Genomic DNA, 25225 nt, shown 5'->3' with positions numbered 1-25225 from the left:
TAAGTTTTAAGTAATTTGTCCAAAATAGACAAGTAAGTGGCCAAAAAAGGAAAATTTATTTTAAAAAGCTGGTTTTTAAAAGCTGTGCTATATTACTGCTACTATGACATAAAGCTGTACTGCCATACACGCCAGCAGTGGCAAAACAAAAAAAATAAAATTCAGTTAAACGAGCTCAGTACAATTAAACATGGCCATCCAAATCACCAAAATGGTTTAAGCTATTACCTTACAACTAAAAGATCTAATACCATATAAAAATGTATGCTAAAGATGAGCATTCATGTATCTGCAAAGATATATTTATTTTTGTTATCTTAATATTAAGTGATACTAGCTTCTGAAACCAGTACGTTTATTTAGAAGTCCAAAAGTCATTTTAGTCCACCTTTAGCCAAAATTTTGATACAGCATTCTCAATCTCTGCAACACGGAACAAAGAAGCAGGATTTCTCCTTGGTGCTATTTCATAGTTCCCGTTGGTCACTGTGCATGCACATTTGTCACTCAATGACCTGAAACTCTGATTTAAAAACTTACTCTAGGAACACCTGAGTGGCTCAGCAGTTGAGCTTCTGCCTTTGGCTCAGGTAGGGATCCCAAGATCCTGGGATTGAGTCCCACATCTGGCTCCCTGCGGGGAACCTATCTCTCCCTCTGCCTATGTCTCTACCTCTCTCTCTCTCTCTCTCTCTCTCTCTCTCTCTGTGTGTGTGTGTGTGTGTGTCTCAGGAATAAATAAATAAAAATATTTTTAAAATAAAAATTTACTCTAAGAATTACATCTACTTATTCTATTTTAAAATTCCACTCAAGAAATCAACCTGTTTGCTTAGAAGACAGGAACCCTAGGTGATTGAATAATAGTCTGTGCTTAAAAATCAACAAACTAGGGTTCCATTTCAATCTGAGTATTGACTATGTGACCTGAGACAAATAACTAAAATCTTAGTTTCCTCAATGATAATAAATATATGTCTCATAGAGTTGCTATGAGGATTTCACTTTATGAAAGTCTTAATTTAGCCTTAACTTAGTGTATGTACATAGTAGATACTCATTAAATAACAGTTGCTATTATAATTCAGCATCTTTCCCATCACTGCTTTCATCATCAGACTTACGATTGGAGTATTAATTGTTTCTACTTCCAACTCTCACCTAGCAAAGCCGTCAAGCCAATTCATATATTTATAAGTTTATATTTAGAAATATAAACAACAAAATATTAGGTTCTATTTTCAACACTATTATTTTTAAGCCTGTACTTTTAAACATTACAACTTCTTTGGGCAACTATTTACCAGTTTTATGAAAAGTTAAGTATTTATTTTATCCATCAACCAATAATTTCATTCCTACGTATTTATCCAAGAGAAATAAAAACATTTGGCACAAAAAACTTTGTACCTGATAATTGTTGCTTTGGAAATAACTCAGATGTCTATAAGTAGAATAATAGATAAATAAGTTGTGGTATATTCATATAACTGAATACTATTAAGCAACCAAATGGATACAGGCAACATCCTGACACTCTTAAGATCTAGACTTGTATTTCAAACTGTCAACACACCTTTCCACTTGGATATATTTTTGCATCTCAAAATAGTGAATCTAAAACACCAAATTAGGGGATTCCTGAGTGGCTCAGTGGTTAAGCGCCTGCCTTTGGCCAGGGCATTATTCTGGAGTCCCAGGATCGAGTCCCATGTCCCATGTGCCATGTTGGTCTCCCTGCGTGGAGCCTGCTTCTCCCTCTGCCTGTGTCTGTGCCTCTCTCTCTCTCTCTCTCTGTGTCTCTCATGAATAAATAAATAAAATCTTTAAAAAAAAGTTCTTTAAAAAAATTAAAAAATAAAACACCAAATTAGAACTCTACATTTTCTCTCTTAAATCCTCTCTACCTCAGTCTTCTCAATCCCAATAAATGATATTAACATTCACCAATTTCTCTAAAATTCTAGAAATGATCACTAAGTCATGTCTTTCAGTTACTTTTTGTGTCCAATCCATAAGCAAGTTCTGTCAATTTTACATACTAAATATATCCCACATCCATCTATACCTATACTTCTCTACTAAGCAACACTATCCAGACAAATAACAGTTCCACATGCACTATTACCAGAACCTTCTTACTGATTTCCCTGCTTTGCCTCCTTCACCACATTTTGCAAATCCACTATACTCTACCCACAACAGACAAAATGACTTTTTCACGTGTAAAATACACTACAATACTCCCCTGCCTTTAAAAAAAAAAAGTTAGTAAATATTTTTAAAATAACAGTTATTTTCATATTCAAATGAAGAATTAATGGAACCCAAAAGATATGATTTGATTGTTTCTTTAAAATGCTCATAAGTTGTGTTTTTGTTTTTGTTGTTTTTGTTTTTGTTTTAAGTAGTCTTCATGCCCAGCCTGGAGCCCAACAGAGGGTTTGAACTCATGATGCTGAGATCAAGACCTGAATGCTCATAACTTTTTTAAAAAGATTTTTTTTTAATTTATTTATGAGAGACAGAGACAGAGAGAAGCAGAGAGAGAAGGGAGCAGGAAGCCTGATGCAGGACTTGATCCCAGGAGCCCAGGATCACGACCTGAGCCTAATCCAGATGCTTAATTGACTGAGCCATCCAGGTGCTCCACTCATAATTTTTTATTAAAAAATATAGGAGCAAAGACGGGCTTACTTCCACATAAGTCTTAACTTTTCTGTCTATTATAAATATCAATCATATATTAGTTAGGCTGTTTATTTTTAAGGCAAAATTTATTAAGGCATTCTTCAGGAAAGGGAAAGTTTAATTTTAAAAGCACATCCTGACACAGAGCAAAGTGATTAAATAATCAGGGAAGTCCGCTGGCTCTAGCATGAAAATATTAAATAACTGTGAGCAAAAATCAAATCTCTTGAAAACAACAGTAATCAAAAGACACCAGAGTATGACACAAACTGTCAGATTAATCTTTCTAAAATGTATGAAGTTAACACTCTTTTCAAGTGATTAGTATAGTTCCTTACTGTGCTTTCATCAAAGAAGAACTCTTCCAACTAGCTCTAAAGATAAACTACAGGGGCACCTCGGTGGCTCAGTGGTTGAGCGTCTGCCTTTGGCTCAAGTAGTGATCTCAGGGTCCTGGGATGAACCCTCGCACTGCGTTCTCTGCTTAGCATGGAGTCTTTTGAGACTCTTTCTCCCTCTCACACCTCTTCTCACTTTCTCTCTCTCTCTCAAATAAATAAATAAAATCTTTTTAAAATAATAAAAATAAAAGAAGAAATAGGACAGCCCAAATGCAAAATTAGTAAAAAAAAAAAAAAGAATTAAAAGCAAAAACACCAATAATAATAACTGTAGGATAAAATTCAGTTCTCATAATATGCTACACATTGTTCTCAGTGCTTATATAATCTCACTTAATACAATGATCTATGAGGTCATTATTATTAGCTTAGTTTTTACAGCTAAGGAAACTTAAGCAGAGAGCCTTAGTAGATTGTCTGTTTTCAGAGCTGCAATGTAGCTTGACTGCATCATTTGTGTTCTTAAAGTGGTGTTATCATGGTCACTGCATAAGGCCACACAACGTGAGGAAAACACAGATGTCCCTGGAGGCTCCTTCAATATATGTTCTATTCTACGGAATTCTATAAAATAAACAGATATTGCCTTTCTTTATTATCTATAAACTATCTCCACTTCGAGACATAATTCAAGCTCCTTAACTCCAATGACATGTTCCTGACCACTCTAAACCACAATGAACTTTCTCTTCCTCCAAACAAGAGTTATTTACAAGCATTCCTTATGTTTTATTTCAGTAATCCTTGGTTCCATCACAATGTTGTCAAATAATAGGTGTGTGTGTTTTTGTGTGTGTGTCTGTGTGTTGATTTGTATGCCTGCTTGGAGACATGCTTACAAAAATCCATAAACAAAGCCAGATCTGTAAGAGACATGAATAGAATATCACTGTCTCAATATTAACAAGAGCAGGAGGATGAGAAAAATAAATATTTTATTATTTATAATTTTTATTATTGAGAAATACTAATTTTGTAAGAATTATCAAGGCAACAAAGCATCCAACCTGCTTAAGAATAATATGCAAGGGATCCCTGGGTGGCGCAGCGGTTTAGCGCCTGCCTTTGGCCCAGGGCGCGATCCCCTCAGACCTGGGGTCGAATCCCACGTCAGGCTCCCGGTGCATGGAGCCTGCTTCTCCCTCTGCCTGTGTCTCTGCCTCTCTCTCTCTCTCTGTGACTATCATAAATAAATAAAAATTAAAAAAAATAATAAAAAAAAAGAATAATATGCAATTAGTCAAGTCAGTCATGTCTTATTTTTAGATTTAATGAACTAATTTGCTAAAGAAGAGCACAAAAAATTATCACATTAAGGGTTTGAACTTTAATTAGTTAAATTATATATATTCAAGGGAAATCTATTTTCTCCCATCTAGGATGCTATCAGGTCATCTAACAAATGCTCACAATGGGTCACAAGATACAACTATGCAAAGCTCTCATAAATAGAGAGAAAGGGCCTCAAAATGTTGATGACCATTTAAGCATCTCCCTTGGCTCCTAGGACCCTGTCACAGTTCTAGTTCTGCTCTTTTGCTGGGTTCTTTGGTGGCTCTTTTCCATCTTTCAAAGTATGGAATTAATCAAATTTGCTCCTTGAATTGAGCCCTTTCTTTTTAATACTGTTTTTTTTAAATCAGAGTCATTATTTATTTTTGTGGTTTGCATATCACGTGTCGTTGTAGATAATTCCAAAATCTACATCTGTAGTCTTTTCAAGATTGTGTCATAAACCCACCACAATTCTTAACACACACAAAAAAATCTTACAGAGTACAAATACTTGATAAAACTAGTCAATTTAACTGTGAATCTGTAGCATCAGGGAAAAAATACCTTTCCTTTTAATAGCTAACTGGTTGAAACTAAATTTTTATGTAGCAAATGCACACAGTAAAGAGCTACATTTCAATATCTTAGCTTTTGCCAAATTGTAGTGGGTTTCAAGAAAAAAATAAAATTACATGTAAATTTTCTGTGGAAATAAGTGAATAAAAAAATATGTCCTTACATTCTATGTATTATGTGTATTCTATGTGTATATATATATATATATATATATATATAGAATATATCATACTATATATACGTAATAGGATATATAATTATATAATATGTAACAAATATAATAGGATATATATGATTACATCATATATAATAATTAGAACATTTGCTTTTTTCTGTGTTGTGGATAAGCACATATTTAATTGCATATGAATTATATCACACATATATATACATATATAAATAAAATGGGATATTGTAGGTATACCAATGAATATTAAATGCAATTTTTCTAATTATCCCAGAAAGTTAAACTTATATTTATATAAATTTAAATTGTATATAATAAAATTTATTTCTATAAAGGCTAGAGAGATAATAGAAACTTATGTCACAGTGCTTGTTGGAGTTTTCCTATTTCCTAAAGTGACTTTTTTCCTGTTGTTTCAGAGTGACAGGGACTAAAGTTTGGAGAACTCGCACAGAGATTCAGAGATTGTAAAATCAGTTTTGTGAACTTTAGCTCATTTCCTAACTCAAGAGATTGTAAGCTGAGATCAGGAAACTGAGAACAAAGCTTGTTCAGTAAGAGTTTGTCAGAGTCTTCTCCCTTCTGTCCCTTTCCTTTCTCCCAGAGGCTCAAAGTGAGGAGCTAGGAATTTGAGAGAATAAGTGTGTGACTCTACCTGTCCCATCAGCCAGGTACGTTCACAAAAGGTAACCAGTGTGGGACTGCCCAGAGAAAGGAGTGAAGCTGGAGAATTCCCAGAAAATGTGAACCCCCAAAAGAAAGACCAGTGGTCTTCTAACTGCCCAAAGCCTTGGATGAAGGATATAGTATTAAATAATCCCCTAGAGGAGATAGCACCCTTCTAGGGTGTTACAGGGAAAAGAATACATAAAGCACTGCATCTAGACATCAAATCACAAAAGATAACCAAAGACTTTTACTTCTAATATCCACCCTCCCTTCCTTCTTGATCTTGGCTGCAAAGAGTCAGAAAAAGCCGCTAGTTAGTTGAATAGGATTCATAGTAAGAAAAGACGAATGAATAACCCCTTTCTCCACTGCAGAATTATGGCACAATAAGGCACAAGCTGGGCTGTCAAGCATGACAGTTAGAAATTTTGATATGAAGACAGCTCTAGAAATTATAATATCTAAAAAAATGAGATTATTTGTTAATACATAGGATCTGACTGAGATTTTATCCAGAGAACAGGGAAGAATAATGCTACATAGCTTGTTTAAAAACTTAGGTATGAATAAGAAATAAAGCTATTTTATAATTTTACTCTACTGTGTCCAACTTATTCAATACATATTTTTAAACAAATGATTTTCTTTACATATGATTTCAAATGTGTTTTTTATTCTTAAAAGAAAACTTCTGCTAATAAACTGGAAATTTCTTTTAATAATTACTGAGGATCTTCAACTTAAGTATTTGCTTTTATAATGTGGCTAAATGTTATGTTATAATGTCAAAAATACATTTTAATAAAAGACAGGACATAGCAAAATACATATTTATATATTAAATACAAAAGTTTATAAAGTTTAAAATATTGTTATGATTGCATGTGTGAGGATGTGTGTGTTACCATGCCATACTGAGATGACTCTAAAGAAATCTGATTTTCTTTATGATTGCTATTTGAAAAATTGTGAGGTTAATTAGAAAAGATAAAATAAATTTTAAAAATTAAAACTACTTAGAATCATTAAGCTTATGATCTTGTAAAGGAAAATATATTTTTCTCTCCTTTACTTACATAAAACACTATAATAGAAAAGTGTTTTTGTTTTAATGTACGAATCAATGTCCAGAAAAGCAAAAACAAAAATTCTTGCTGTATATTTGTGTCACACTAATTTTTTGAGCCCAGTTTACATTGATAGTAGGGAGGAAATACAGCAGTTTGTATCTTAAGAAAAATGAATCTGATCTTTAGACTGTATTTTTTCACCTATGTTCATTATACTCAGATAGTGCCCACTTGTTTATAAAACCATTAGAAGTTTAAATTAGAAGAGTAAAGATAGTATTTTTTTTCTTCTTTGTTCTTTGGTTGTCTGATACAACACAATAAAAAAGAAAATAATAGCAAAGAAGCCAAATAGATGGAAGGAAAAAATATTTTTCTTTTATTTGAGAAAATCACAAAAACTCCTTAGCACAAATCTTTGAGAGTCATACCATTTTTATTTTTTAAAGTCCCATTAAATAAATAAACAAAAAGTTCAACAACAAAACTTAGGCATAGTGCAACATGTCTTAAAACTCACATTTCTTACAGGAGACAATGGCAAGGAAAATTGTCCTTGGCAATTATATCCTTGTTGGCAAGGATTATTTAAATTTTTAACAATCTGAAATAAATTTTAGTTAATAATCATATACTTGTTCCTTAGCAGACTTAAATGAAAGCCTCAGGGTTGCTGACAGCTAAGAAATTTGTCTGCCTTTATTTCTATTCTATATTTTCAAAATATTCTATCAGAAGTAGGGGGGGAAAGGACTCTAGAGCTGTGAACTGCCTGTCAGCCAGTTTGCAATAAAAATCCATGACTGTAGTACTGATAGCACTGCTAGTCCCTGGCATACTGTAGTACTACAACTGATAAAACTTTTAATGGTATTGAACAGGAATGGAGTGTTGGCAGAAAAGAATGCACTGAAAATTACAATACCTCAGACCTTTGAGATGTTGGAGGATGAATAATTATAAGAATCACAGAATAGAATGCCTATTGCTTGGTGATATCAGTACATTGGAGAAAGACAGAGAAGGTTGAAGAAAATCAATCATCAGCTTAAGGTGAAGTAAGCAATCCAAGGGCTCCATAGCAGCATATAAATGAAATCTCCTCTTCTATAGTTGGAAGACAGAAAAAGCTGAGTACTGGGCCTAGTATTTAATTATAAGAATAGTGTAGCTCAAGATAAAGTTGCATTCACAGCCCCAGCAAGTATTCTGCTGAACCCTAAAACTTGGGTAAATGACTTTAAAACCTGAATACATTAAGTGCCACAATGGCCATCTGTTACATGAGAAAATGGAGATGGAGAATGCGTTTAAAAATGTAGTTTTCACCTAGATCTGGTTCACAGTAACTCCACGGGGTCCACAGACCTACCTCATGGCAATTTCCATAGGCCTTAAATGTATGATTTGAGTGGAGACTTACCTTACATTGGTTTCTTGGCCTTAGTGGTCAGAGCACTTATTAAGGAAGATCCTCTGAGGAGGATACAAAAAGCCTTCTTAAAGAAATAATGACTAAAAACTTCCCAAGCATGAAGAAGGAAACAGACATTAAGATTTGAGAAGCCCAAAGATTCCAAGTAGGCTGAATATAAAGAGGTCTACATCAAGACATATTATGATTAAATTTTCAAGTCAAAGACAAAGATAGTTTTGAAAGCAGCAAGAGAAAGGTAATTTATCACACTAGGAATTATCAGTGGATTTTTAGTAGAAACCTCACAGGCCAGGAAAGAATAGAATGATATATTTGAGGTACCAAAAGAAAGAAAATTGCCAAAGACTATATCAGAACTATCCTTTAAAATGAAAGACTTTCTCAGACAATGAAAACTGAGGAAGTTCATCACCACTAGATGGGCCTTAGAAGAACAGCTAAAGAGATTTCTTCAAATTGAAACAAAAGCATACTAAACAGTAATGTAAAAGCACATGGAAACACAACTTTGACTGGTAAAGGTAAATATACAATCAAATATAGAATAATGCAGTATGGTAATGGTGGTACATAAATTTATTCAAATCATAATAAAAAAAAGTTAGAAAACAGATATTAAGAATAACTATAACCACAAAAACTGTTAAAGGATATACAATATAAGAAGAAGTAAACTCTGGCTACAAGTACACAAGGAAGGGTAAAGTAGAGAGATTTTGTATGTGATTGAAGTTGTTATCAATTTAAGAAATGTAATCACAAGATATTTAGTGATACACAAAAGATAAAGAGAAAAGAATCAAAGCAAATCTCTATAAAAATGTCACCAAGTAACAAAGGATGACAAGAGAGCAAATAACTACCAACAGAAAGATAATAATTAACAAAATGACAATAGTAAATTCATGTTTATTGTTAATCATTTTAATTTTTATGTATCAAACTCTGCAATAAAAAGACATAGAGTGGCTGAAGAGATCAAAATAAAACAAGAACCAGTAATATACTGTATGGATTACTGGTAAGAGATTTACTTTAGATTTAAGGACACAGATAATAATAGACTTCAATAGCCCACATTAAAAAGTGGATAAAGCATTCACAGAGAAAATCAACAAAGTGCTGACCTGAACACTAAAGACCAAATGGACCTAACAGACCTATTAGGGAACCTTCCACCCAATAGCAGAATATATAGTCTTCTCAAAACACAAGGAATATTCTCCAGGATAGATCACATGTTAGGTCACAAAACATCTTAATAAATTTAAGATCAAAATAATCCCAAACATATATTTCAACAACAATAAAATGAAACTGGAAATCAATAACTATAAGGAGAGGGGAAAATTCACAAATATGTAGAAACTAAAAAGCATACATTTAAATGCAATTTTAAAAATATATCAAGACAAACCAAAAAAAGCACCACATACCAAACTTATGCTATGTAGTAAAAGTAGTCCTAAAAGGAATACTTATAGTGATAAATGATTATATTTAAAAAGATTTCAAAATAATTTCATACCTTAATGAACTAGAAAAAGAATAAATTGAGCCCAAAGTTAGCAGAAGGAAGAAAATAATGAATATTAGAGCAGAAATAAACCAAATAGAGAATGAAAAACAATTTAAAAAACAATAATACTAAGAGTTTTTTTAAAAGGATAAAATTGATAAACTCTTAGTCTAAGAAAAACGAGAATCTTTAAATATATAAAATCAAAAATGAAAGAGGAAAGATTAAAACCTACGGCTGAGAAATAAAAAGCATTATTAAAGATTAATATGAACTGTTTCATGCCAATAAATTGGATAGCCTAGAAAAAAGGATTTGTTTTTAGAAATATATATCTTACTAAAAGTAAATCAAATGAATAGAAGACTGAGAAGATGTATAACAAATAAGGAGACTGAAACAGTAATCAAAAATCTCCCAGCTATGAAAAGCCCAGGACAGAATGAATTCACAACTGAATTATGCCAAACATTCAAAAAAGAATCGATACCAATCTTTCTTAAATTCTTCCAAAAACTAGAAAAGAGATCACTTAAACTCATTAAATGAGGCCAACATCAGCCTAATATCAAAGCCAGACAAAAACACCTTTAGGAAAGAAAACTAAAGGCCAATATCCCTTTAGAGGAACGCAAAAGTAAAAACAAAAACAAGCTAAATAAAATATTAATGAAATAAATTCAACAGCACACTAAAAGGATTATACACCATAACCAAGTGGGATCTATTCCTGCAATGCAAGGATAGCTCAAGATTTGTAGATTACACAATGTGATTCACCACAGTAGAATTAAAGGGGGGGGGGGGATTAAAGGGAAAAACTGCATGATACTCTTAACAGATATAGGAAAAGCATTTGACAAAATTCAACATCCACTCATGTTAAACACTAAGCTATAGAAAGAATAGCCATAGCTATAGAAGGAATGTACCTCAACAAAATAAAGGCCATATACAAAATGCTAATAGCTAACAGTATAAGCAATGAAGGAAAAACTGAAAGATTTTCCTTTAAGATCAGTCCAAAGCAAGAATATCCATTCTTGCCACTTCTGTTCAACATAGTACTGAATTCCTAGACAGAGAAATTGGATGGAAGGAAAAGAGGAGGAGGAGGAGGAGGAGGAGGAGGAGGAGGAGGAGGAGGAGGAGAAAGAGAAGAAGAAAGCATCACCAGCACAACCACCACCACCAATGATGACAAGTGGAAGAGGGAGGGAGAGAAGAGATAGAAAGAAAGAAAGAAAAAAAGACATCCAAATAGGAAAGAAGGAAGAGAAATTATGTTTGCAGATGGTAAAGTCTTAGGTATACAAAACCCCAAAATTCTACCAAAAAAACTGTTAGAAATAATAAATGAATTCAGGAAAGTTGCAGAATACCAAATCAACATAAAAAAATCAGTGGCTTTTCTATACATGAGGAACAAACTATACAAAAAGAAATTGAGAAAACAATGTTATTGACAAGAACAACAAAAAGAATTAAATACTTAGGAATAAACTTAACCAAAGAGGTAAAAGACATATACACTAAAAATTAGAAAACATTGATGAAGGAAATGAAAGAAGACACAGATAAATAGAAAGAAACATCTTGTGTTCATAAGACAAAAAGTTATTATAAACTGTCCAAAGCAAATTCAACAACACAGTTAAAGGTATACAACATAGCAAGGGGGAATTATGTCTTAAATACAAGGATGCTTTAACATAAACAAATCAAATGTGATACAACAGACTTACAGAATGAAAGATAAAAATCATATCATCTCAATATATATATTTTTAAAAAGCATTTGACAAAATACATGATAAATTCATAATAAAAACCCTCAACAAACTGGGTATAGAAGGATCATGCCTCAACATAATAAAGGCCATAAACACAAAAAACCCACAGCTAACATTATATCAATAATAAAATGTTAAAAGCCTTTCCTTTAAGATCAGGAACAAGACAAGTGTGCCACTTGCACTGCTATTACTCATCACAGTGTTGGAATTCCCAGCAAGAATAATTAGTCAAGAGAAAGAAATACAAGGCCTCTAAATCAGGAAGCAGCAAAATTTTCATTATTTGCAGATGATATGACCTTATATACAGAAAATTCTAACGACTCCACCAAAAACTGTTAGAATTAATAAATGAGTTCAGTAAAGATGCAGAATACAAAAATCAACATACAGAAATATGTGGCATTTCTTTACATTAATAATGAACTATGCAACTAATAACAACAGAGAAATTAAGAAAATAAGCCCATTTACAATTGCATCACAAAGAATAAAATATATAAAAGTAAATTTGACCAAGGAGGTGAAAGACTTGTACTGAAAACTATAAGTCATCAATGAAAGAAATTAAAGGAGGCATAATAAATGGAAAGATACTCTGTGCTCATGGATTGGAAGAATCAATATTTTTTCAAATCTCCATGTTACCCAGAGCAATCTGCAGATTCAATATAATCTCTATCAAAATTCCAATGGCATTTTTCACAGAAATATAACAATCCTAAAATTTGTGTGAAACCACAGAAGACTACAAATAGCCAAAGCAATCCTGAGAAAGAAAACAGCTAGAGTCACCATACTTCCTGCTTTCAAACCATATTATAAAGTTATAGTAATCTTATGGTATGATACTGGCTTAAAAATAGACACATGGGCCAATGGAACAGAATAGAGAGCTGAGAAATAGACTCTCATATAGTCAACTAATATTTGACAAAATCATCCAGAAATTTAGTGAGGGAAACAATAGTTTTTTTTTTTTTTAACATATAGGGCTGGGAAAACTGAATAAACACATAAAAAATGAAATCGGACGCTTACATCATCCACAAAAATTAACTTGAAATACATTAAAAGACTTACAGTTAGGATCTGATACCTTAAAACTCCTAGAAGAAAACACAGGGAATAAAGATTCTTGACATTGATCTTTACAATCATTTTGGATACAATACCATTTGGATACAATACCCAAACCAAATGCAACAAAAGTGAAAATCAACAAGTGGGACTATATCAAAACTAAAAAGCTTCGGAACAGCAAAAGAAACAACAAAATGAAAGACAATACATATAATGAGAGAAAATATTTGCAAACGATATATCAGATAATGGGTTAATATCCAAAATATAGGGGATCCCTGGGTGGCTCAGTGATTTAGTGCCTGCCTTTGGCCCAGGGCACGATCCTGGAGTCCCGGGATCGAGTCCCACGTCAGGCTCCCAGCATGGAGCCTGCTTCTCCCTCCTCCTGTGTCTCTGCCTCTCTCTCTCTCTCTCTCTCTCATAAATAAATAAATATTTTAAAAAATAAATAAAAATTAAAAAAACTTTTAAAAAATATATCCAAAATATATAAGGAACTCCTACAACTCTAAAACAACTAAACACAATCTTATGTAAAAATGGGCAGAAGAACTAAATAGATGTTTTACCAAAGAAGACAACCAAATGGCTAATATATACAGAAAAGATGCTCATAGTATCTACTCATCAGGGAAATGCAAATCAAAGCCACAATGGGAAATCATGCATTCTAACAGAATGGCTATCCTCAAGAAGTTAAGAGATAACATGTGTTAGTGAGGATGTGGAGAAAAATAAACACTTATAGAATGTTGGTGGTAATATAAATTGGTTCAGCCAATATGGAAAGCAGTATGGTATTCCTTAAAACAGTTAAAAATAGAACTACTATATAATCCAGTAATTCCACTTCTGGGTATATATCCAAAAGAAATGAAAATAAGATATTGAGAAGATATCTGCTCCTCCATGTTTACTATAGGATTATTCACAAGGCCCAAGATATAGAAACAATCTAAGTGTCTGTCAATGGGTGAATAGGAAAGAAGATATGTTATATATACAATAGAATATTATTCAGCCATGAGAAAGAAGAAAATACTGTCATTTGTGACAACACAGATGGACCTTGAGGGCATTATGCTAAGTGAGATAAGTCAAAGACAAATATTGTATGATATCACTTATATGTGAAATTTTAAAAAGCCAAACTAGAAGAACAAGGCATTACACTTCTTGATTTCAAACTATATTATAAAACTACGCTGATCAAAACAGAACACTACTGGCATAAAGGCAGACATGAAGACCAGTGGAATAGAATAGAGAGCCCAGAAAAGAATCCATACAGTTATGGTTACTAATCTTCCACAAGAGTACCAAGAAACATACTGATTAAAGGATAGTCTCATAAATAAATGATGTTGGGAAAACTAGATATACATATGCAGAGCAATAAATGTGGACTCATCTCGCACCACATACAAAAACCATCTCAAAATGGGTTAAAGTTTTAAAGATTAGACCTGAAACCATAAAACTCTTAGAAGAAAACAAAAGTTTTTTGATATTATTCTAGGCAATGATTTTTTGGATATGACACCCAAAGCACAAAAAACAAAAGGAAAAATAGACAAGTGAGACTGCATCAAACCTAAACGCTTCTGCAGAGCAGAAGAAACAGTTGACCAAGTGAAAGGCAACCTACAGAATAGGATAAAATATTTGTAAACCATTTATCTGAATGAGGTTAATATATATCCAAAATATATAAGAAACACAACTCAATAGGAAAGAAACAAAGAACTCACATTATGAGAAAAGAACCTAAATAATCGTCTCTCTAAAGAAGATATATAAATGACCAACATGTATATGAAAAAGTGCTCAACATGTCTAATCATCAGGAAAATGCAAGTCAAAACCACAGTGAATTATCACTATATACCTGCTACAATGGCTATCATCAAAAAGATAAAAGGTAAGTGTTGACAAAGATGTGGAGGAAAGAGAATCCTTGTAAATTGTAGAAATGTAAATTAGTACAGAAATTAGTATAGAGTTTCCCCCCAAAACTTAGAACTACCATGTAATCCAGCAATCTCACTTCTGTGTAGACAATTAAAGAAAAAAAACTCTCCAGGAAATATCAGCATTTCCATGCTCTTTGCAGCATTAGTTACAATAGCCAACATATGGAAACAATTTAAATGTTTATCCACTGATGCATGGATAAAGAAAATGCCAATTGCTACAACATGGATGAACCTGAAGGACAGTATGTTAAGTGAAATAAACCAGACATAGAAAAACAAATATTGTATGATCTCACTTACATGTGTAATCTAAAATAGTCAAAATCATAGAGGCAGAGAGTAAAATGTTGGTTACCAGGGGTTGGGGTAGAGGACATGAAGAGAAATTGCTCAAAGCTTCAGTTATGAAAGGTGAGTAAATCCTAGAGATCTAATTTAAGGCATGGTGACTAAAGTCAACAATACTGTACCATTTTCTCATCACAAAAAGATTATAACTATGTGAGATGATGAATATGGTAATTCGCTTGATTGTGGTGATAATTTTACCTTATTTACATTTAAGATGTACACCTTAAATATATACAATTTTTATTTTTCAATTATACTTCAATAAAACTGGAGAAAAAATACTATATCACAGGAAGAATGACAGATGGGTGCCACCTTTATAGACCTACTGTAGAATTCAGAGGTGGCGGTCCTATCACATTCCTATTTTAATTCATGAGTTTTGCCTTCATCAAACAAATAGATCCTGTAAGAATGGAGTTAACTACTACAAAGTGGACCAAGAAGTAGCCTTATTCCACAGTTGATATGCCAGTGTGGAATTTTTTTTTGGAAAGCATATTGAATGGCATCAGGTATATGGTATGTGGCCATTGAGTGGCAAATGTATTCTTTTTCATCTCTACCAATAAATATCAGAAACTGGGCAGCCCGGGTGGCTCAGCGGTTTAGCGCCACCTTCAGGGCATGATCCTGGAGACCCAGGATCAAGTCCCATGTCAGGCTCCCTGCATGGAGCCTGCTTCTCCCTCTGCCTGTGTCTATGCCTCTCTGTGTGTGTGTCTCTCATGAACAAATAAATAAAATCTTTAAAGAAAGAATAATCAGAAACATTACCCATTTATGTGTGATCAATAACAATATACTTTTACATTTATGTCTAATTTTTTATCTTTGTCTTTCTTTCTTAGTTTTATCTATTCTCATTCTTTTTGAACCTGACTTCAATCCATAGTGAAAAATAATTTGGCTTTAACTGGCTTCATTGGCTCTTTTCTACTCCGAACATCTTGACCTCTCTAAATCTAAAATTGGCTTTTTAAGCTACAATTCTAGTCAAACCACATTTGATCCCTATGGAGAGTATCCAGAGATCCAGAAAGATATTGAACTTTAATTTTTTGACCACCTGATAGTCTCAAAATAATACATACAAGCAGGGGATTTTCTTCAAGTAAGACTTTTCAAATGTAATGGAATCAAACTCTTGATCGCCTTAGCATTTGCTCTTCAGATAAACAGGATAAGCATGCATTCTTGACTTTATTAAAAGACCTTTCATAATCTGTCCTCTGTCTCTTTCTCCTCAAATCACCTGTTCTGTCTCCCTTATCTCTCTTGGATATGACACCAAAAGCACAGGTAACAAAAGCAATAGACAAGTAAGACTGCATTAAACTAAAAAGCTTCTGTAGAACAGAAGAAAACAGTTGATCAAGTGAAAGGCAACCTACAGAATAGGAGAAAATATTTGTAAACCATATAGCTGAAAATATACCCAAAATATATAAGAAAGACAACTCAATAGGAAAGAAACAAAACTCAAATTATGAGAAAAGAATCTAAATAATCATCTTATTATTATCTCAAACTACCCTTCTTCCTCACTAGTGATCCAACCACATTGGCCTTGTCCTAGTTATCAAATATACTATATAATCCCTGCCAATGGGTTGGTATGTTGTTGAAGGCATTCCTCATTAAAATTTCTTAAACGAATTTCAAGTTCAATGTTAATAGTAAATTTTCATTTTTAAAAGATACATTATCTTAATACTTAACTCACTGAAGACATTTGGATTTACATAATCTGGAAGAGATCAAATTTTATAACAATGATACCTTATTGTTTATGGAAGAAGCAAATATTCATTTCTTACTGTTGGGTCATGTGTTTGTACCTCAGCAAGTAAAAAGTTTTTGATGCCTTCACTGACAACAAATCCTTGGAAACTCTGAGGTATAAGGGAGGCTGTTGACTCATCTTCTTCAATGAGATTACCATATGCCTTTGTTTGAAGTCGGGCGGACCCTTTCAGTATTATATAAAATCCATCATTTCCAACCACTGAAACAGAAGAAAACCAAAAAAGATATACTGTTGACTTTATTTCCCAAGATCTTTGATATAGACATGACCACACATGTATTACACTTGCTTTGCTTTTAGTGGATTTCTTTTAGTTTATGCAATGAGGACTGTAATCTAGCACTTAGGCATTCACAACTAATTCACTCAAATAAAAAGAATAGAAAAGACATGTATCCATATTTGGAGAATTCTTTGCTGACAATTATAAATCCTCTGATAGAACTGATAGATCTAGAAAAAAAGCCATGGTAACATATTGCAATTAATAGACTTAAGACTTTGAGAAAAACAGGATCAGAAAACTCCTGAACTGCTTAAAATGTTACTTCCCTTCAAAAATGCCATTTTGATTAATTTATATAGGTAACTATATATTAATATATATAATTTATAAATATTTATATGTTATATATATAATTTTTATTTGTCTTTGCCCTGAATATAATGATGATTGCTCACAGAAGCTAGTTTGGAGAGGGAGATCACTAGGAAGAAGTGTTTTTTTCCAGTATTTCTCCTACTCCACATTATAACTCTCCACAATCTGTCATCTAATTCCAATTCTTGAAGTTTAACTATGTTCCTGTAAGTCTGGTTGGTTTATTCAGTTGTGACCATTTTGAGTGCAACTTAAATCTGTTTTAGTTCTTCTGAAGCCTGACCTTTTGAAGAAGCAGGGCATGGGAACCGGATGATGTCACTTTCTAATAGTTTACATTACTTTATAGGATTGGAGCAAATTATTCAAGTGCAGTGAAAAGAACTTTTCTTAAATTTTGCTTATTATCTTGCTATAAATAGAAACTTCACAAATTGATTTTTAGGAACAAATGCCTAATGATGAAAATTGCTTGCCTTATCTACTTTTTTTTTTTTCAAATGAGTGCTTTATTAGTGGGGCTTTACTGGTCAAAATCTGTACACAAGATAGTGACTTTGTCTTCTTTAAAGCAAGGGTTGTGTTTACTTGAATGCCCAAGCTTAAAATAGTTTCCTTTCTGGATAGCACAATATCACTTCTTACTAAACATCTAATCTATGTAGAAACATTGTTTTTAAATAGCTATCAAGTGAGCTATATGAGAACTATATTGTAGAAAGTTCACTATAAAGGTAAAATATAATATTTGGTCCCAGTATTGCATTCATTGTGTAATTTTGGGAGACTCAAATATTTCTAGGCTCAACTTCCAGTTGTCATGCTAAATCAAATTATGCACAAAACTGTCATGCTAAAATTGTCATGGTAATTCAAATTATCTATATGTATTAAATTTTTCTGTATTTTTTTCAATTATTCAGTGGATATAATAAATTTTTATGTGGAAATTACAGAGTTTAAATAAATTATAAATTCCAAAATCAATATAAATAACCAAATTATACCAATGAGAAGATTATTTTTAAAAATTTTGGCCAGTTTGAATTAATAACATTTTAGAGATACAGATGAAAAGATTTTTTTTAATTATGTTTGAATTAGTTAATACTTAAAACTTCATATCAAATAATATCATTTTGGAAATATTTCACCTAATATAAAATGCATAAAGCATTTTATTTAAATATCTTACATAAATCTATGTCCTTAATTTCCTTATCATCACTTGGATCATTTCTCCAGTCATACAACACAGTTCTCAGAAAGATTATCTTTAACTGGTTTGGATTACAGTATGTTTTGTGTCTTTATGTAATAAAGCTCCTAGAAATATTATCTCTCCTTTTTTCTATCCTCCTTTTTTTAAGATTTTATTTCTTCATGAGAAACACAGAGACATAGGCAGAGGGTAAAGAAGCTCACTGAGGGGAACCCAATGTGGACTCAATCCCAGGACCCCAGGATCACGACCTTAGCCAAAGATGAGCCACCACTGAGCCACCCAGGTGCCCCCTTAGAAATATTATCTCAAGCTACAAGTACTGTAATCATTTGCCTGACATTGACAAGTGTTTTTTAGCTGTTAATTTTAAATTTCATAAAATAATTGTTCAATTTACTGCTCATTTTTTTTAAGTAGGCTCCATGCCCAGGGTGGAGTCAAACATGGGGCTTGAACTAATGACCCTAAGATCAAGATCTGCGCCAAGAACAAGTCAGACACTGCAAAAAATTTTTTTCCCCAAAATTAAAAAAAAAATAGAAAAAGTATGAGAAAAAATAAATCTTCAATACAAACCATAATTTTTATAAATGCATTTATTTTGAAACAGAGAAAGAGGAGGGGTAGAGGGAGAGAGAGAAAGAAACAGAATAATTTAAATTAACAACTGAAAAAAAATAAATATTGGCAAGGATCTGAAGCAAATAGAATCCTCATACATTGTTGGTGGGAATGCAAAGTTAGTTGTTTAATTGCTTTGTAAAAAGTCTGGCAGTTTCTAATACAATGAAACATATATCTAACCTATGTTCCAGTAATCAGCTCTACGTGTTTACTTAGAAGAAGCAAAAATAGATGTTCACAAAAGGAGTATTACCAACAGCTTTAGCGTAATACCTAAAGGAGCTAAAAGCTGGAAATGGTTCAGGTATCCAATCAGAAGAAAATATATTTTAAAAATCTCTGATAGATACACACAGTGAAATACTACTCAGCCATAAAAATGAACTATTAATTCATGTGACATGAATGAATCTCAAAAATATTACAGTAATTGAAAGAAGGCTTTTACAAAAGAGTCTTTATCATTTTATTTTGTTCTAAAGTTCTAAAAGCTCCCCACAAAACTGATTTATACAAGAAGAAGGAAGGAAGGAAGGAAGGAAGGAAGGAAGGAAGGAAGGAAGGAAGGAAGGAAGGAAGGAAGGAAAGAAGGAATGGAGGGAGGGAGGAAGGAAAGAGAAGAAAGAAAACACAAGCAGTTGCCTCTGATGAGTGGGCCAGATTGGAAAGAAACATGGAAGGAAATTGGTAAAGTTCTGTATCATGATAGGGGTTTAGATTACAGTATTTGTCAAAACTCATCAAGTGATACACTTAAGGTGTATATATGCACATCATTTTATGTAAATTTTACCTTTAAAAATAAAGGACTGGAAAGAAATATTGAATTCTAGGTAAACAATGAAGTGTTTAGGAGTGAAATGTCCTCATTCTATGCACATCAGTAGAAAGGAATACGATGCAAACGTAGTGGGGGAAAACTAGGAAAAAATGTGCAACTACAAGTCGATAACATTTTTTAATCTCTTTGTCCACTGTTCCAAACATATTACATATATTAACACTTTTTATCATCTTAGCAACTGTATGACTCAGGTACTAGGAGTGTTCCAATAATACAACTGTGGAAACTGAAGGCACTGAGAAATTATACATCCAGCCCCAGCTCAGAGAGCCAGTAGTGGTGGAGCTAGTATTAAACACAACAATTACTGTGCCAGCCTGGGTAAGTCATCATAGCATCAGTGTTCTCTCCCTGCCTGCTGTTCTACTCTTTCCCTTTCTTTCAATGTATTTTATAGAACTGTGGTTTTAATTATGGTAAGGTAAGACTATATGTGTGACTTATACAGATATCATGTTTCATTTTAAGAGAAAAAAGGCACATTTGAAAGTAATATATGCTAGTTTAAAATGTTAAATAAAAAGTCAATATATGTATACCTAAGTACATATTTATGGCATAAACATTACGTAACAAAAGCAAACCTAGAAAAGGGTTTGATAGTGTAATTGTCCATAAGAAAATGAAGAGTAATTTAAACTCATCAAAAAAGACATTGTTCATTATTGAGCAAAATAACAGTGTTTGATTAGAATTGTGACTATACTTTCCCTAGATTTTCTCTATATGGTTACTGTTCTTAGATCTGTTTTTTTTTTTAAGATTTAAGATTTCATTTATTTATTAATGAGAGACACACACAGAGAGACAGAGAGAGAGAGAGAGGCAGAGACACAGGCAGAGGGAGAAGCAGGCTCCATGCAGGGAGCCCGACATGGGACTCAATCCCGGGTGTCCAGGATCAGGCCCTGGACTGAAGGCAGCAATAAACTGCTGAGCCACCCGGGCTGCCCTGTTCTTAGATCTTAATGAGTGGATTGACTATTTCTTTAAAAATGGCTCATTAAAGAACAACCTTTCTATCTAGGGTTCCAAAATCCAGAAACGTAGCTTGGCCTGTTATCTAAATATACTAAACTTGTCATGAAGAGTAAGTATCACATATTGAGTATCAAATATTTGCCATGAACTATGCTCGTGCTCTAGCACTAATTCTTTTAATAATCCTAAATATCATACATCATTAATTCATTTTTCAGCTGAAGAAATTAAGGCTCAGAATAAGTAATTTCTTAAAAATCACTTAAGCACCTTAACTTCTGGAGGTTTTCAAATATATTCCAACATCTGAAGGATATATACAACATATACAAACCCACAAAAACACATATATATACACATATAGGAGTGCTGTTTGTGCCTGTAGTATATTACACGTGTATTTGCACAGTATGCTATTGTGTATAAGTATATATATTTATATGTCTAAAATAAAATGTGTACATATGTGTATATAAATAAAAATAAATATATATAGACACATATACATAGAAGTAACTTATAGATTTTATAAAGAATTTCAATAAGGATTGAAATAATTCTTATTACCTTGTTACAAAGTTCAGTCAGAAGTTAAGCCTCAATTATTTCCTAAAAGTAATGTAACTAATTTAATTTTTACTTAGTTATGAATACATCAAAATTAGTTTCATAAATATTAAAAAATAAAATAATTTAATAAGTTCTTTATAGATCTTGGAAACTAGCCCTTTATCTGATATGTCATTTGCAACTTTCAGAAATAGTTGCAGAATGAGATAAACTTTGGGGTGACTTCTTCATACAAACATTTGGGGAGAAAAAAGGAAAATCATCATTCAAATAAAAAGTAACATAAATTGAATTAAAAATAAGTAATCAAAAAAAATAAAAATGAATAATCAAAAAGAGTATGGAATATAGCAGAAAAATTAACAGAAAATTTTCAGAATTCATGTAACATCCGAAACTGGTCCTCAAATATATATATAAATGATATACACACAATAAAAGAGATAAAATGCAATAGAATTAAACTCTCAAATGACAATTGAAATATTACTTAAAAATCACTAAGTGGTATTAAACTTATGAATTGTGACAAAAACATATTTATTAACAATGTAAGATAAATAGAAGCTTTTGAAATTCCTAAGCAATGAGAGGGAACTAATAGCATAGGCTCCTTATACAAATTTTCAAAATACACAAAATTACTTCATATCATTTTTGGGAAATAAAAAGAATACTCCAAGCATCTAAGAAAAATTTGACTATAAGAATTAAAACAATACAGATCAAAATGCCATTCAATCTTGATTCCCAGACTTTACCAAAGTAAAATAATTCAATAAAATCAAGTTGCTTAAGGATGAATTTCACAGGGATGCCTGGGTGGCTCAGCGGTTGAGCATCTGCCTTTGGCTCAGGGCTTGATCCTGAGGTTCTAGGATCAAGTTCCCCATCAGGCTCCCTGTGGGGAGCCTGCTTCTCCCTCTGCCTATGTCCCTGCCTTTCTCTCTCTGTGTCTCTCATGAATAAATAAATAAATCTTCAAAAAAAGAATAGATTTCATAAAATTATTTATCTTTCCAACCTCCATGATATGAAACTTCCACGTATATTTTCATAAGGACTTGAAGAAATATGAAGTTTGATTAAAGCAAACATGTTTGGGAATTTCTGGCTAAGAATCTCCCACTCTCTGGTTCAGCTAAAAGCAACTATTCTAAAAGGATTTAAATGTTTCAAGGAATTGTAATTGGATGAACAAAGTTATATTGTCACCTGGTTATTCTTACTTGGCCTATAAAATTGAATTTAAGTGTTATGTGTTTACCAGGGAGCCCTTCCTGACCTCTGCCTTGCTCCCATCCATCCTAATTTACGCCCCTCCCCTGTGATCTTATTTCACAGAATTTCTGTCATGACACTGCATTTCCAGTGTCTGCCAACAGATTCTAACCTCTTGGAGAAGAATCTCTAACTTTGCTCTCTGTCCCTCCAGCCCAGAGCACATTACCTGGATTATTTTAGGCACTTAGCAAATACTCGAATGAATGAAAACTTCATTAATGATCCTTATTGTGTTTCTCTCCAAAGAATCGTCTAAAACATTTGGGGAACAACTCATTTTTTTTTCCTTAGAATACTATTGAGAAATAAGACAAAATTCCTGATGGCCTATTTTATTCTCAGTCCATTACGTGGGAACTTAGGAAAATACCAGAAAGTTATGCCACTTTTAAGCCCGGTAGTTTAATTCATAGAATCCTCGTTACAAGATCTAAATGGTCCCAGAGATAACATAACAAAAGCAATGAATAACCTTTTAACAACTTTTATTATATTAAGGTATCTTTGGAGATGGGATTTTTGCTCTTTGAGGTAATTTTTCTTCCCATAACGTACCAGGAGAAGTTATTTGAAGCCCATGTCTCATAACCTTTTTTTGAATGCTACTATAATCTGTGGAAGATAAAATACAAGGAAAACTGGATATTTATTTTAAGATTTAAAAAAACTCAAATAAATAAATCTAGAGCTAACTGGAATGGATGAAATTTCTTTTATTTTATTTTGGGCACTGACCTTCCACTGAAGTAGTATTAATTCTGACATTTCCTTTCAAATATTTGTAGAGATTTCATAAAGGGAGAAATCATAATTTCACAAATTGTTGGTAATTGTTTTTAATAATCTTCAAATTTATTATTTAATATTTTTACTTAGTTCTTCTTACCGAAAAAAAAACACTACAAAAATTCCATATTTCAAATTGCTTGTTCATATCCATAACATGTATATTGAGACCAAGGCCTTTGATTTTTCTCCAGTAATAGATTTCATTCACTCATTTAGACTCTACCTTATTATCTAAGGAATTATAAACAAGCTTATAAAAATGTATGCAATATGGTTTTAAAAGTTAATGAAGAAATAGAATAAAGAAAAATTGGGTAAGAAAAAAAGGAGGCAGGAATAAATTAAATTACAAAACAAAATCTGTGAAATGCTATATATTTGCAAGGAAATAGTACTGAGTCAGTGAACAATTTTTCCTCCGTTTTCCTTACCTTAAATTTTTTAATATAATCAGTTACCCGATTTAGCAACTACAAGAGATTTTAAAAATGACTTGACTGGAAGTCTCAATACCACTGAATATATTTCCTCCCAGGAGTTCTCAAAAAAAGAAAATAATATATTGTAAATACAACTAACTTTTTTACTAAACGCATTATTTAAAATATCTTGTGCCAAGTTATGACAGACTATTTCTAAGTTTCTTATATAAGATCAAAAGGATGGCTGGCATCTGGGCATATGCACCTAGGATTGATTCACCAATACAATCCAAAGATGTTACTTTATTTGAAAGAAAGAATAAGTGACATCTATTTTCAGACTATCATAAAACAAAAATTACTGTGTTCTTAGACAAATTTTAAATCAGCACTATGTATTCAAGAATGCATTGGTTGGCAATTACCTATGCTAGCGATTAATGCATACATTCATTTGTCAGATGTTTATTGGATGACTAGTTTGTCCAAGCACTGCAGGTTAGAGCATATTTCAGATTAAGAACTTAAGTGTATTAGTGTCAGCTCTGTTGCTGGGTGAAGTGAGGTGAGAGAAGATAGCTTAGAAAGCTGAAGAACTTGAGGCCAAATCATGCCTGAAGAAAGTGTTATGGTATCTATGTCTAGAGGTAGGCAGGCGGTAAATTAAGAATTTTTTTTTTTACCTTTAAAAATAAATGGAAGCACCTACAACACACAAAGAATGTGTTTTTCCTGACCTCGAATTTCATAATATTGAACATTTTAAAGTAGTTATCTAAAGCTTTCTGGTCTATTAAAAAAAAGAAAAAGTCTCAGTAAAGATTTCTTTTTTTTTTTAAATATCTACTCTTAAGAAATATAAGTTCCAGGTGGATTTTCCACTATTTTCTTGTTTTAAAATATATCCCTTGATAACAAGATGAAAGTTTTGTTTGCGATTTTTAATAAGTGTCAATTAATCTAGAAATAAGTCTATATAAATATCTATGTAAATAATAATTTGAGCTTGGGCTTTAGAATTTTTGGCTTATCAAAGCCAT

The 25225-nt window shown here is 32.4% G+C and overlaps 1 protein-coding gene across 16 annotated transcripts in view; it reads right to left on the bottom strand.

Annotated features, from left to right (window-relative positions):
• CNBD1 (cyclic nucleotide binding domain containing 1) overlaps positions 1 to 25225 on the bottom strand; it is a 539688-nt gene that overhangs the window by 230536 nt on the left and 283927 nt on the right. For 15 of the 16 annotated variants that reach the window (XR_003130387.3, XM_025433554.3, XM_025433558.3 and 12 more), the window contains one exon: positions 16856 to 17043. Coding sequence is in view for 15 of the 16 variants with exons in the window: in XM_025433554.3 (XP_025289339.3) it covers positions 16856 to 17043 (188 nt within the window). In the remaining variant the exon portion in view is untranslated. The remainder of the gene's footprint in view (positions 1 to 16855; positions 17044 to 25225) is intronic. The other variant, XM_025433553.3, reaches the window with a different exon arrangement.

The sequence above is a fragment of the Canis lupus genome, chromosome 29 (genome assembly GCF_003254725.2).
Source record: "Canis lupus dingo isolate Sandy chromosome 29, ASM325472v2, whole genome shotgun sequence".
Lineage (NCBI taxonomy): Eukaryota > Metazoa > Chordata > Mammalia > Carnivora > Canidae > Canis > Canis lupus.
This window is presented reverse-complemented; position numbering and strand designations above follow the sequence as displayed.